The sequence below is a fragment of the Pteropus alecto genome, unplaced genomic scaffold (assembly GCF_000325575.1).
Source record: "Pteropus alecto unplaced genomic scaffold, ASM32557v1 scaffold53, whole genome shotgun sequence".
Lineage (NCBI taxonomy): Eukaryota > Metazoa > Chordata > Mammalia > Chiroptera > Pteropodidae > Pteropus > Pteropus alecto.
This window is the reverse complement of record NW_006434366.1, coordinates 2,376,486-2,389,648: the sequence shown is the minus strand read 5'-3', so window position 1 is coordinate 2,389,648 and position 13,163 is coordinate 2,376,486. Positions and strand designations below refer to the sequence as shown.

The 13,163-nt window shown below is 59.0% G+C and overlaps 1 protein-coding gene across 2 annotated transcripts; it reads left to right on the top strand.

Annotated features, from left to right (window-relative positions):
* The first annotated feature begins 10,235 nt into the window (after positions 1-10,235).
* Positions 10,236-12,633, top strand: RPL29 (ribosomal protein L29). Of its 2 annotated transcripts, none has more exons than XM_006909158.3 (4): positions 10,236-10,350; positions 10,762-10,806; positions 11,152-11,216; positions 12,145-12,633. In XM_006909158.3, exons 2-4 carry the CDS (start codon positions 10,770-10,772, stop codon positions 12,532-12,534), a joined length of 492 nt encoding a protein of 163 aa, XP_006909220.1. In that variant the 5' UTR covers positions 10,236-10,350; positions 10,762-10,769; the 3' UTR covers positions 12,535-12,633. The 2 variants fall into 2 exon arrangements, with proteins under 2 accessions (XP_006909220.1, XP_015442643.1); XM_015587157.2 differs by lacking the exon at positions 10,236-10,350 and adding an exon at positions 10,368-10,612.
* The last annotated feature ends 530 nt before the right edge of the window (positions 12,634-13,163 follow it).

Here is a 13,163-nt window from a genome sequence, read left to right as displayed (position 1 = left end):
CTGGAAGTGCTGGCCGCCGCCTCCGCACGCAGGGCCTGAGGAGAAAGGCTGACCTGGAGGTGTGGGCCTCTTCCCGCGAACACGCTCGGTCGCGCTCAGCCAGCCTGCAAAATGCGCGTGGGCCATCCCCTCCCTGGTTCCTTTCCTGGTTTCTGAGCTGGGATCGAAAGTGTCCTCTCTCATTTTCCTGGGGGTCTTGGGAAAGATGCCCTCAGCTAAGAGGGACACTCCCAGTCCAGAGAGCTCAAGAGGCTGAGCCGAGGTGGCCCAGCCAGCCGGCGGGAGCGGACCTCAGAGAGGCGGCCTCGCTGGTCTTCCAGTGGAGATTCTGACCCAGGCAGCGACAGAGCCGCCGCAGCAACGTCCCCATCCAGCAGGCCCCATGCCGTGCGCCCGGCCCCTGGGAGGCAGACGGCATCGGGATGGCCCTAGGGGCTCACTGGTCACAGGTCAGCTCACAGACGGAGACACTAGAGGACATTCTGCTTTGTCACACGTCCAGCTTCTCCAGGCTGCCCGCTTCCTGTGGTTTCATTGCTTTACCTGCAGAGTCGGCAATGCCAGGATGTTTCTTAAAGACCCTCATGATTACATTAAGCCCACGCGGATGATCCAGGATAATCTCCCTATTTTAAGATCAGCTGATTAGCAACCATAATTTCATCTGCAACCTTATTTCCTCTTTGCCGTGTTAGGGAACATATACACAGGTTCTGGAGATTAGAACGTAGGCTTTTTTGGGGGGCTATTATTCTGCCTACCGTAGACGGATAAATGGTTGGTTGGATGGAAGGGTAGATGTACGGATGGATGGATGGATGGGTGGCGTTTGCGAATGGACGAATGGCAGACCGAGGCCCCGAGGGGAGATGAAGAGCTCGAGGCAGAGCCGACCTTTCAGCTCCATCTTCTGCGTCCTCTGCCTCTACTCACGCGCCGGAGCCCCGCGGAGGGGACTTTCCCAGGCCCCGCACTGCGCTCCCTTGCGTTTCGTCCCCCCAAGTGGCTCAGCCTCTCTCAGAGGTCAGGCACCCTGCCCCGCCCACCAACCCCGCACCAAGCCAAATTTGGCCCTTGCCTGCTAATGAGGGAACAGTGTGGGACATGCAGCTGGGATTGGAGAATGGAGGGGAGCTCGGGGTCAGCTCGGGGTCAGGGGTTGGGACTCCTTCCGGATGAACATGTCAGAGCATCAGTGGTGGGCGGGGGTGGGGGGAGCACGGCATCCAGAGCCCACCCACTTAGGCGGGGTTGATTTTTGGAGGGGACGGTCAATGAACTTTCTGCTTATTCATTATTTATCTGTTTAAATATAATATTTGATGAACATAAAAGAATATCTGTAAGCGACAATGAATGATAACGTAATGCACATTGCTGACCTACTACAGGACACAAGAACAGAAAGGAAGTTTGCCCTGGGAGGCCACGACTGTGCTGCCGCCCGCACCGCGGGTCCTACCCGGGTCCCGTGACCCTCAGTGGGCGTTGGGTGCTGGGTCTCCCCGTGTGTGCCGCCCCTCCCCAGCTCTTGCCTCCGCCAGCGTATCAGGAATCTGGGCTGATCACTCCTTGGCCTTTTCTAAACGCAGTCGGCTCTCAGAGAGCACGGAGGTTAGAGGCGCCACACTCCACGCAGTCGAAAACCTACGCATCGCTTCTGACTTTCCAAAAGCGACAACAGTTGGCCTCAGCAGCTGGGGAGGGATGGGTTCCAGCACCCGCCCCCTTCCCATCCCCTGTGTCCGCGGGTGCTCAAGTCCCTTACATAAAACGGCCAGAATGATGCGTGCAGCCAGCCTCCCCATCTGCAGATTTCCGGCCATGGGTGGATCCACGGGTGTGAAATCCAGGGATACAGAGGATCGACTGACCCTGAAAAAAAAATCCGTGTTAAGTGGACTCACGCAGTTGGAACCCGTGTTGCTCAAAGATCGACGATGGTTCCATCGCGTACAGACCAGCACCTCAGACGACATCGCTTCGCTGTGCTGGGACGGGTGTAAAAGGCTTTGAACTGAAGGTGGCCCCTGCAGTTCGCCCCACGTTAGGGTTTAGGGTTCAGCCACCTGCGGCGGGGCTGTGGCGGATTTCTCAGTCCCATCCCTGAGTATTCGTGCTGTCCTTAGGGACAGTGCAGCCAACAACACCCCCGGGCGGGGGACGGGGGCTGATACCCGTGTCATCACTGTCTGGTTCCCATCCCGTGAGTTCACACTCCCTCTCTCCTTCCCGTCTGCCCCCTCCCCCCGCCCTCCCCGCACACGCTGGCGCTTCCCGGCTCGCTGGCACCCAGAACGAGAGGCTCCCTGTGACAGGAGCCGGCCCTGGGGTGGGAGTCAGTGCAGCGCCCAGCCACGGCAGGACTCAGCTGCTCTTGTCTGGACCCCTGCCTGTGCACCCCGCAGTGAGTTGCCCTCAGAAGTGCTGGTCCCCAGGCCCTCCATTCAGAACGGGGTGATGTGGAAAACAGACTCTGCGGCTGGACAGTCTGGGTTCAAAGGTCCCGTCCATCACACATGAGCTGTGTGACCTCGGGGGAGTCACTTCTTCCTGAGCCTAGGTTCCCTCGTGTGCAGAGAGGGGGTACCCTGAGGATGCCCTCCCCGACGTTACAGAGAGCCCCGTGAGCATTTGGTGACGAGCCTCTCGTGCTCCCTCTCTGTGTCCGGCCCTGAGGTGTGAAGGCAGGGATGGCGGTGAGGGCAGCACCAGCGAGTCCCTGTCCCTAGACCGGGGCCAGCAGCCTACAGCACGACCTGACCCCGGCCTCCCGCCTGGGCGCCGCAGTTACCCCTCACCCTCCCACGAGCACCCCGAGCTCCTTCCCTCCCTGACCAAGCCCCTCTTTGCACCCAGGACGCCAGGTCCTGCCTGACTTAGGGCCTCCTAGACCCTGAGACGGCCCCCACCCTGCTCTGAGGGGCAGTGACAGGATGGGCTTTCTCAGCCTTGTACCAAGGGGGTGACAGGGCGCTGATGCCGGCTCCCCAGACAGCTGGCGGAGGTGGGTTTCGGAGAGTTCCCAGCGTGCCCAGGAGCCTCGCCCAGCTTTGGGGTGAGGAGTGGGGCTTGGGGTCAGGGCCCAGCTTTGGGGTGAGGAGTGGGGCTTGGGGTCAGGGTCGCGTTAGGGAAGGGGGAGCGGGGAACAGGAGCCCAGAGCCGCCCTGCCCACTGCTGCTGCGCTCAGCAGTGCTGGGCCAGAGGCTGTGGAGGGGGCTCCTGAGTGTATGCGGGGCGGGGGGCGCCTCCGGACGCTGACTGTGCCGGAAGGAGCCGGCTGCCGCTGCCACCACCACAGCCAGGCACCCCTCAATGACAGGCCCAGGGTCAGGGCCGCCTTCACCCCAGCTCTCCCCCAGAAGCACTGTGCTTTGGGGACAGGCCTGGGAAGAAGTGGGCGAGAAAGGGCCACCCCCCCTCCCACCTCCAGCACCCCTTCCCCCACCACCTCCTCTCAGGGAACCCCCTTCTCTGCTGCAGCCTCCCCCCAGGCTCACGCCCCCGCAGCCCCGCAGGCCGCCCTCCCGGGGCGGGAGCACAGTACTTCCAGTTATTTTTAGCCGAGCCCCTCCTCCAGGAGCCGGCAGTGGAGGGGAAGCCGCCAGGCTCCTCCAGGAGCTGCTGGGGGGTGGGGAAGTGATCGATTAAAACCAGTGCTGCCAGGGCTCTGTGCCAGGCGGGCAGCCGGCCCGAGACACCGAGCCAGGTCCCAGGCTTCTCAACAGCTGGCTCCTGCCGCTGAGGCCGAGCTGTTAGGAGTGGCCAGGGTCCCCATGTGGCCCTGGCTGCCACACGCAGCAGCTGTTCCTCGGCCCACCCTCTCCCGGCGCTGCCCCCACAGTGAGGAGGGCATCCCTGGGCCACCCCACTCCTTCATCCCCTCTGGGGAGGACGTTTGGGTGCAGGCAGCTTTGCTCTCCCAGGGGAAGTTTGGGGGGTGGGGACGGACCCCATATTGCCTGCCTGGCCTTCTCACTGGTTCGAGCCTTGTCCCAGGAGGGCCGGCCGCTGGGTGGGACAGAGGCTGTGGGCTAGGCCTGGGTGAGTGCTTGGCATGAATGGGTCTCTGGAGCTTCACCGCAGCTGCCACCTTACAGGTGCGGACGTCCAGCCACAGGGCAGCCGAGGGTTGGCGGGCAGTCGCCCAGCTGCTCAGTGTCAAGGTAGGATGGGTCTTGCCCTCCAGCCTTCACCAGCGGGTGGTCCGTCAGTGCCAGAGAATGCGAGGAGCAACTAATGAACGAGGGCGGGACGGACACAACAAGGCAGACTGATCAGTGCCGTACTGGGGGTGAGGTAGACCCGCGTCCTCCGCCCCCTGCCGTGGGTGCCAGACCGCACTCTGTCAGAGGCCCGTTTTTTTTGAAAGTTCCAGGAGGAGGCTTCCGGAAGAGGCTTCTGGAAGTGGCTTTGGCAAAGGAGAAGCAGCTGGGTGACCCTGGGCAAATCACTCCACCTTTCTGAGCCTCAGTGTCCCCATCCGCAACATGAGATTAACAAGAGAAGCCACTTTGAGGGTGTGGCGAGGACCAGCGCTAACCAACGCCGAGCCCCCGGCTCCAGGCCCGGGCAGGGCGCCCCTTCCGGCCTGACCCCTGGACTTACGGCTGAGCACTGGGAAGGACGCTCACCGCGGGCCAGGCCTCTGGGGCTCTAGGGGTGCAGTGACAGCTCAGGGATGACTAGGTCAGCTGGGGTCCGGAGCCAGAGAGACACGGGGAGCAAATACTGGCCTCTGCTCCTTCAGCACACCGTACGCTCCCCATCCCCTCCACACCTCTGCCTGATGTTATGGCGCCTGCTACACGCCTCCTCTTCCAGGAAGGCTTCCAGGTCCCGCTCCCCACCCCCAGAGGCTTCTGGCCTGGATGGACTCTCCTCTGTTCTGCATCTGGGGGTGTTGTGCCCGCAGCTGCCTCCCCTCCCAGTGCCCCAGGCTCTGCACACAGCAGGTGCTTCAGGTGGGCACAGCAGTAGCTCTGGCTCAACAGACATAAGAGATTGTGAGCTCCGGGCCTCACGGGGCCTCTCCACACATCTCCCAGGTGGGGCCGGGGTCGCCCTTTCCATCCGCTATATCAGGAGACTCTCCCCCAGCTCGGGTGGCTGACCTGTGTTGCATAGGTCAGGGCTGAAGGGGGAGGGAGGGGCAGCCCTGGGAAGTTGGGTGATTTGCCCAGTGGCTCACGGCTTGGAAAGGGCGGTGCTTGGGCCGGAACCTGCTGCTTGTGGCGACAGCCCTTTTTGCTCAGGGGGCACTTGATGGGTCCTTGGGAGTCCCCAGCCCTCTTGACTGTGCCCCTCCTCAGACCCCCAGCTCCTTTCTGCTCTTTGGGATGGTCCTTGAGTCTGCATGAAGAACTAACGGGGGGGGCGGGCAGAAAATGGGGAGCAGGCAAGGGCAGGCCACGAGCCTTTGCTGGACCCCCTCCGCTGTCAGCTGTGGCCCTCCCGTGACCCTCATTGCCTGTCCTTCAGCTTCACTGTGAGGCCCCCCCGGCTCTGACCTCCCTGGTTCCCCCCGAATTTGCCGCATGCTCCAGTGCGCGTGGGCAAGCCCCTTCTCTGGTCCAGGCCTCGGTTTCCCCATCCGCAGGCTTGGCGAGGGAACCAGAGGGTCTTCAAGGCCCCTGCCCCAGAGCCGGTTCTCTCTGCTCTGCCAGGGGCGCCCCGCCCGTCTCCTGCGAGAGAGGGGGGACTGGAAGTCTTAGGTAGGTGATAGCCTGGGCTGGGAGCGTGGGCAGATGCAGGCAAGAGGGGCATCCGGGCAGAACAGGCTGAAGAAGGGGAGCTGGAGGGGCCGCGGGGGCCGCAGGGGGCACAGCGATGACGCCACAGGGGCTGCTGGGGCGGAAAGGAAAGGGCCCCTCCCGACCCTCAGCTTCATTCTTCCTGGTCAGATGCTGTCTGTGGGGAGGAGTCTCCTTAGCCCGTCTGTGCTGTTCACCTCAGAGCGGGGGGAGCCACTCAGGGTGCAGTCCTGCCCTGTCCGGCACCCTCACGCACCCGCCTACTCTGTCCCTCCCTTCAGAGGCAGGGGCCAGCACAGAGGACAACCCCCGCGCCGGGCATCTGTTGGCCATAAAGCTGAGGGTTTCTCCGTGGTCACCTGGTGGTTAGTGTCACAGGGCTCCCTCAGTGACCTCACCAGGCACACAGCGGCCCACACTCCTCTGGGTCCTAGTGGCGTCTGGACCACTGTCGCTGCTCTGGGCTGTCATGTCCGAGGCCTCTGTCTCCTTGCCTGTGAAACAGGGTGACGAGAACCCCGCCGGGCCCAAGGCTGCTGTGCGCTCTCTGGCGTGCACAGCCAGCTCCAAAGGGCTTCCCCCCACTCCGCACTGGGCACTGCTCTCCCTCCACTGTGACAAATGACACCAAGGCTCAGAGAGGTGAGGTCCCTCTGCTGGTGAGTGGCAGTCAGAATTTGAACCTGTCTCTGATGTCAAAACCTGTTCATCTGACCCTCAACGGACATGGCCCCCGGACTGGGAGGTGGACCAGCAGAGGCTGTACCCAGAGGGTACCCACAGGTGCCACTGCCTTCGCCCTGAACCCTCTCTGGGGGAGGACGCCCCTCACCACCACCACCGCTACCAAGAGCTTGGAGCCAGGGGAGACCCAGCCTATCCCAGAGAAGCTGCCGAGAATGGGCAGACAGGGCTTTGATCCATAGGTGTGGGGTGGGTGGGACGGACCGAGAAGCAAGAAGCAGGAGACGCGAGGTCTGGGAGGGCAGAGGGCTCCCGCGGGGAGCCGCTGCGGCAGCCCCGCTCCATCTGCAGTCCCATGCTGCCCCCGTGCGGACCACAGGCTCACACTCCCGGCTGGGGACACCATCACTCCTGGGACCCCGCGGAAGGACAGAGACCTGGGCTGTGAGGCCCACCCAAGGGCGGTACCTCCAAGCCTCTGCCCCGACTGCCCTCTGCTCCCGACAGGTCCCGACCCCCAGCCTGGCATCGCGCGCTGCCCGCAGCCTTTCCTCCCGGAGCTCCGAGTCCCACATTGTCGGAGGAATGTGAACTTAAGAGCTTATCTCCCAACTGTCCGCCCCATATTTCAACCTCCATTCCTGATAATTCGATGACCGCTTGCACACTCTGAATCCGGGCGCCCACTATCTCCGGGAGGGGCTCATGGTTTGGAGGAAATTGCAGAAATGACCCTCGTCTGTGGAGCTGGGTTTTGCCTCCCTCGATCACAGCTCTGCCCTCTGGGGCCACCCAGAACCAGGTGGCCTCTCACTTGGGAATTTCTAAGCAGATCCGAAGATCTAGTGCTGGGGGACCCCCCCTCCTCTCTGCCTCTTTGGCTTCTCACCCACAGATAAAACATCCTGGTTCTGACAACCCACCCCCGGCCTCTCTTATCAGGGCACACTGGTGGTCCCTGTCTCTCTGGAACTTCAGGACTGAGAACTGTCACTTCCCTCCATCCCGGCCTTCCCTCAGATCCTGTCATTTTTAGCACTCACTTGCCACTGGCACATTCTTTCCCTCAGCCCCGTCTCCCTCCCCAGAGGCCTTGCAGAGAAAAGGCCTGGCTGGAGAAGGAAAAGAAAAAGCAGCGAGTGAGCACCTGCCGTGCACTCAGCACGGTGTTTAGCACTTTACTCAAATTATCCAGTTTCACCTTGCGAGGCCATTACTGTTTCTATTCCCAGGTTACACTCAGAACCGAGGCTTAGAGAGCAAAGAACTGGCCCAGCAGAAGCGCTGACCCTTCTCTCTCTGAAATCCCTGCAGGCCGGCTGGCCTCTTGCCTCCTGATCCTGCTTTCTGCCTGGATTTCTGAAATGTGTACATTTAATTCCTCAAATGTTCATCAGGTCCCCACATGCACCCGGGACTGTGCCAGGCGTGGATCCCACTTGGGCTGTGGTCTGGACAAGGCCACTGCAGGCCACATGGCTCGGGAGGATCACACCCAACCCTTCCCCGTCACCCCGTCCAGCTCATTGAGGCCTCACATCTTCCTCTGTCTTGTGCCCAAGGCGGAAGATGCTCTGCTGGGTCCAGCCAGTGGCTCTGTCCAAGGTCATATCACAGAAGATGGCCTCCCTGTGGCCTTGACATGGGGTAAGAGCTGATCACTCACAGAGGGTGGGAGTGTGTCAACTCTAGAAGGGTTAAGTTCCTCACCTTTTTTTGTGTCAGACTCCTTTGACATCTGGTGCTGTTTATTGAACTCTTCTGAGAATTATGTTTTTAAATGAGTAAAATAAAGTAGGATTACGAAGGGTTTTCATGAACAGGAAAAGATGTCCACAAAGTATGACTGAATCAATAAAATCAGGTTACAGGCGAACTTGTATAATGAAGAGGGGGAAGGGAAGGGAGGGGAAGGGGAGGGAAGGGGAGGGAAAGCCAGAGAGGGGGAGGGAGGGAGGAAGCACGTGCACTTGAGCGAGCGAGCTATCCCTCACATACAGCTGTCTTTGCCTCTGCCTTCCCTGTCAAGACCATGGCTCTCTGCCTGCTCTGGCACCGTCATAACAGCCTGGCAAGACCGAGTCCTAAGCAGGTGTCATTGCTCACATTTTAGGAGCTGTGGGAGCTACCACCCAGCTGGCAGGCCACACAGGGGGTAGCCTAGTTCCTTTAAAGTCCTCACAACCTCCCCTGCTGGCCTCTACCCTGCTTGCTTCTCTTTCTCAAGGGTGCGGCAGACAAACCTTCGCCTCTCTGGCCCAGCCTCTGGCTCCACCTCTCCCACTCCCAGGGCTGAGAACCTGACTCCCCCGCAGGCATCATGCCACCTCCACCTCCGGCAGCCCCCACCTCTGCCCACCAGCTCCTCCACCTGTTCTCAGCACCTTTTGAGGACTTTGCTCCTGCAGACACCTTCCTCTCTTGCCTTAACTATATTTCTTTGTTGGCACTAGGTCACTCCATCAGCATCTGAGCCTGCCCTTCATTCTAACTCACACCTGCCAGAGTCCTCTACCCCTTTGCAGGCTTGATAAGGAGTTATCTGCATATCCTGCCTACATCCTTCTTCCCCCTCACTCCCAAACTCTGTGCGATATGCTTCGGTCATTCCACGAACCTGCCTGGCCAAGGAATGTCCATTCGACAGGTGTTTAAGCTCCTGTCCTACATCAAGTGATGTGCTAGGCAATGGGAACATGAACACGGCCAAGCCAGTCCCAAACATGGTGCTTATGCCAATGGACATATACACAAGCAGATAAAGGTCACAATCTGGGAAAGTTCTATGAAAGCAGCAAACAGATTGAGAGGACACAGAGACTGGGGAGTAAGGGCAGAGGGTCTCCATTTTAGATAGGGCGGTCTAGGGAGGCGAGGCCTCTCCAAGAAAGCACATCATCCAAGGAGCAGGGAGAAGGTGGTCCGGGTGGACAGGATAACAAGTACAAAGCCCTGAAGCAGGAGCAAGCATTTGTGCTTGACAGGAAAAAGGTCCATGGGCTTGGAAAGAAGCTAACCATAAGGAGAGGGTTGTCAGCAGCGTTAAGGAAGGAAAGGAATTTATCTCCAATGCAAGAGGAAGTCCTTGCAGACTTTAAATGACAATATCTGATTTGTATCTTAAAAAGCACCCTCAGGCCACAAAGCTGTGTGGACAATGAACTGCAAGGGTAAGAGGTGAAGAAGGGAACAGAGTAGTTAGGATCCAATGCTCATTCATCTTCAATGTCCAAAAAGCATGTCACATTTAATGCGTCTAAAAAGAAACATCTGGATCAGCGGTTCCCTGAAGGCAAAGCAACAAAACCAGGCTCTCTCCCAGTCTTCCCCATTTCGGTAAACAGCAACTACAATTCACCCAGATGTTCAAGCCAAAAACGTAAGGGCCACTCTGGCCTCCTTCCTCTCCCTCATCCCTGCATCCCAAGCCCAGTCTACTCTCTTTCCTTATCCGCTGCTCTCCTTCCCCACTGCCCCCACCCGGGTCAGGTGCCATCGCTCCCCGACTGTGTCCAGCACCTGCGTCCTCGCAGCCCTCCCCTCCCCTATCCCGACAGACAACTCCACGCAGGAGCCAGGGGTATTTTTTAAGAATACCAATGTGTCACTCTCTGCCTAGCACAGCCCTCAAGGCTTCCCTTCGCCCTCAGGCCTCTGATGAGACCTGGGCGCAGGACCCGGCCCAGGAGGAAGAAAAGAAAGAAAAGGTAAGACCGGAAGGGGCGGGGCCCGGCTCGTAGCTCCGCCTGCCCGCCTGCCCTGCGCTCTCTCGGACTTAGGAACCTTTCTTCTCGGCGCCGGGGGAAGCTTTCCCAGTAGTACCTTCCGGCCTCGACGACCCTATTTCCCGTGCTGCACCGCGGCCTTCCTCTTTCTCTTCCGGTCCCAGGCCTTTCGGGAGCCGCGGGCTTCGGTAAGTATCCGCCGCGCGGCATCCGAAGCCATCCGCGAGGCGCGGACGGCGGCGAGGCGCAAGCTCCGGGGCGGTCAGGGAGACCGGCTCCTTGGCTGTGGGGAGCGGAGGCTGCGGGGCAGGAGTGATGCTTGTGGGGTCCCGAGGAGTGGATGGGAGGAGGAGAACTCGATTTGCGGGGAGAGCGCAACCTTGCGGTGGCGGTGTTGGTTTCGGGGCACCATTACCTGATTTTACGGGGACTGGCGTCTAGTCGTGCAGAGTGAGTCGAGGCGGGTAGAGGCCGCAGATGCAAGGCGTTTGTGTTGCAGCCTCATCCTGGCTTCTGGCCTCGCGTTCTCCCGCATCAGGACGGCAGGGGTAGGCCCCGCCGCTGAGCCCCCAGCCCTGATCCTCACTTTCGACCTCCAGGTGCAGTCATGGCCAAGTCCAAGAACCACACCACGCACAACCAGTGTAAGTTCCTCTGGCCCAGCCTCCGTCTCACGTCCCAGACCCTAGCAAGGATTCAGGATGCTGGGGCGGGGCGGGGCAGGGCAGGAAAACACATTTCTACTGTGGGCGTAGTGCTTGTTTCTTAGTACTTGTTTTCAGCCAGTATTACTGTTGGGGTTATAGATTTAGAAGCCATGGGTCCACTGAAATCCCCACAGTCCTCTGCACTTAGCGATAAGGGGTATCCTGGATCTCATTACCTGCTCTGGGAAGTAATGGTTCTCCAAGGCTTGCCAGCTGTGATGTTCGGTGGTCATATTTAGAAGAAACTTCTTTTTTGATCTTAATTCTTTTTCTTTCCCACAGCCCGGAAATGGCACCGAAATGGCATCAAGAAACCCCGATCACAAAGATATGAATCTCTCAAGGGGGTAAGTGCGCGCTGAATCACATACAGGTGTGTCTTTGGTTCCAGCTGTACCGTTCAGGTCTTCCATATAGCTTTTTCCAGCTTCCCCATCTGCCTGTGCACCGTGATTAACTGTCCTTTGTCTTACCTGGCCTGCCAAAGTTCACAATTTTTTTCTCTACCCGGCCAGCTTTTGCTGAACTTCAGGCCCTGCGAGACCCATAATAAAGTTTTACTTGGCCTTTTCAAGCCCAGGATGTAAATCATAGTCAACCTATCTCCTGAGGGCAGTTTGACCATCTCCCTTATCCACCCAGAGCACTTCAAGGGAAGGAATGGCCTTGTCTGTGCATACCAGGTACCCTCTGAGCCTTCCATTCCATCTTGACTAGCCATAGGACCTTGATCTGATCCGGTGCTGGGCTTGCGAAGTTTCCTTCCAGTACTGGGGAATGCTACAGATCAGCTGAGAAGGCTGAGGCTGTAGGGTCAGAGTAGAACTGAACCCTATATCTGTCTGATTCTTGGTTTCTTATTCTACGTAATTTGCTGTGAATCTGTTGTACTAGGCTTAGTATTTAATTGGTACCTTCCATTAAGGGGGTGCGATGTCCCTGAGGGGGTTTCGGGACTCATCCATAGCCCTGCAACCTTGGCAGAAGGGGCAGTCTGTTCTTTCCTTCCGCACTCACGTTTGAGCTCTACTGGACTCCGGGCATGTAGCTCTGAGGCTGTGCTTTTACATTGCATAGCAGGGTGTGATATTGGCTTCTGGGGTAGTGGTGTGTTTCTTTGCAGATAGTTTATGTCAGCCTTCAAAGGTGACTTGATACACTGTCTAAACCCCCAGTAGGCCTTGGCCGGAGCCTGGTAGTCTCCAGGGTACCGCTCTGGATGACTTGGTGACCTGTACATGCTGCACTTAGAGCCGCCTATACCTTTCCTTCCAGGTAGACCCCAAGTTCCTAAGGAACATGCGCTTTGCCAAGAAGCACAACAAGAAGGGGCTGAAGAAGATGCAGGCCAACAACGCCAAGGCCATGAGTGCACGTGCTGAAGCTATCAAGGCCCTCGTAAAGCCCAAAGAGGTCAAGCCCAAGATCCCGAAGGGCGGCAGCCGCAAGCTCAATCGACTTGCCTACATCGCTCACCCCAAGCTTGGAAAACGTGCTCGTGCCCGTATTGCCAAGGGTCTCAGGCTCTGCCGGCCAAAGTCCAAGGCCAAGGCTCAAACCAAGGCCCAGGCTACGGCTGCGGCTGCGGCTGCAGCTCCTGCTCAGGCTCAGGCTCAGGCTCCAGCTCCCAAAGGTGCCCAGGCCCCCACAAAGGCTCCAGAGTAGAAGTCCGTCTGCCGACGTGAGGGTGAAAGGACTGGTGTGACCCTGGGCTGCTGTCCTCCTGTGCTATTTGTACAAATAAACCTGAGGCAGGATCTGTCAGTCTGTGTCTATGACCTCGGGACTGGGGCTTGGACGGGGTTGGCACCTCCATTTCGTGTGGGAGGAGAATTCAGCCTTCTCTGGATGATGGTGCGGTTGGGCGTCGGAGGAGGTAGTTCCCTGGAGTACAGGAAGGAGACTTGGTAAATGAGAAATGGTTGGGGGTGTGGGGAAGCTGGGGCACAGCTTGCTGGACTGAGCAGGCTGGTGAGGAAAGGGAGAAATGCCAGACATCCTTGTCAAGCCTTGAAACTTAAACAGAGGGAACGGGGCCCTTCTGAAGAATTCTCCATCTGGCTTGAGGTGTTCCAGGCTTAGGGAGTTCCTAGTGCATCTGGCCAGCATCTACTGCTCTGGCTTGCCCCCGTCCCCCTGAGTGCTAGAAGCCCTGGGTGTGGAGGGGACTGTTCCAGGACGTCACTCCTGCCGGGTCACACAGGTTGGATCGTTGTGTCCTGCAGGGAGGCCTGGCCAAATGAGGGAGACCTTCCTGGGCTGAGGGGCCCCTGGAAGTGGAGAGCGGATAGGCT

Bases quoted from the DNA above. Each gene is read 5' to 3' on its own strand.
- RPL29 (XM_006909158.3), top strand. From the start codon at position 10,770: ATGGCCAAGTCCAAGAACCACACCACGCACAACCAGT. The intron at 10,807-11,151 runs GTAAGTTCCTCT...TCTTTCCCACAG, and splicing joins CCACACCACGCACAACCAGT to CCCGGAAATGGCACCGAAAT. The intron at 11,217-12,144 runs GTAAGTGCGCGC...CTTTCCTTCCAG, and splicing joins GATATGAATCTCTCAAGGGG to GTAGACCCCAAGTTCCTAAG.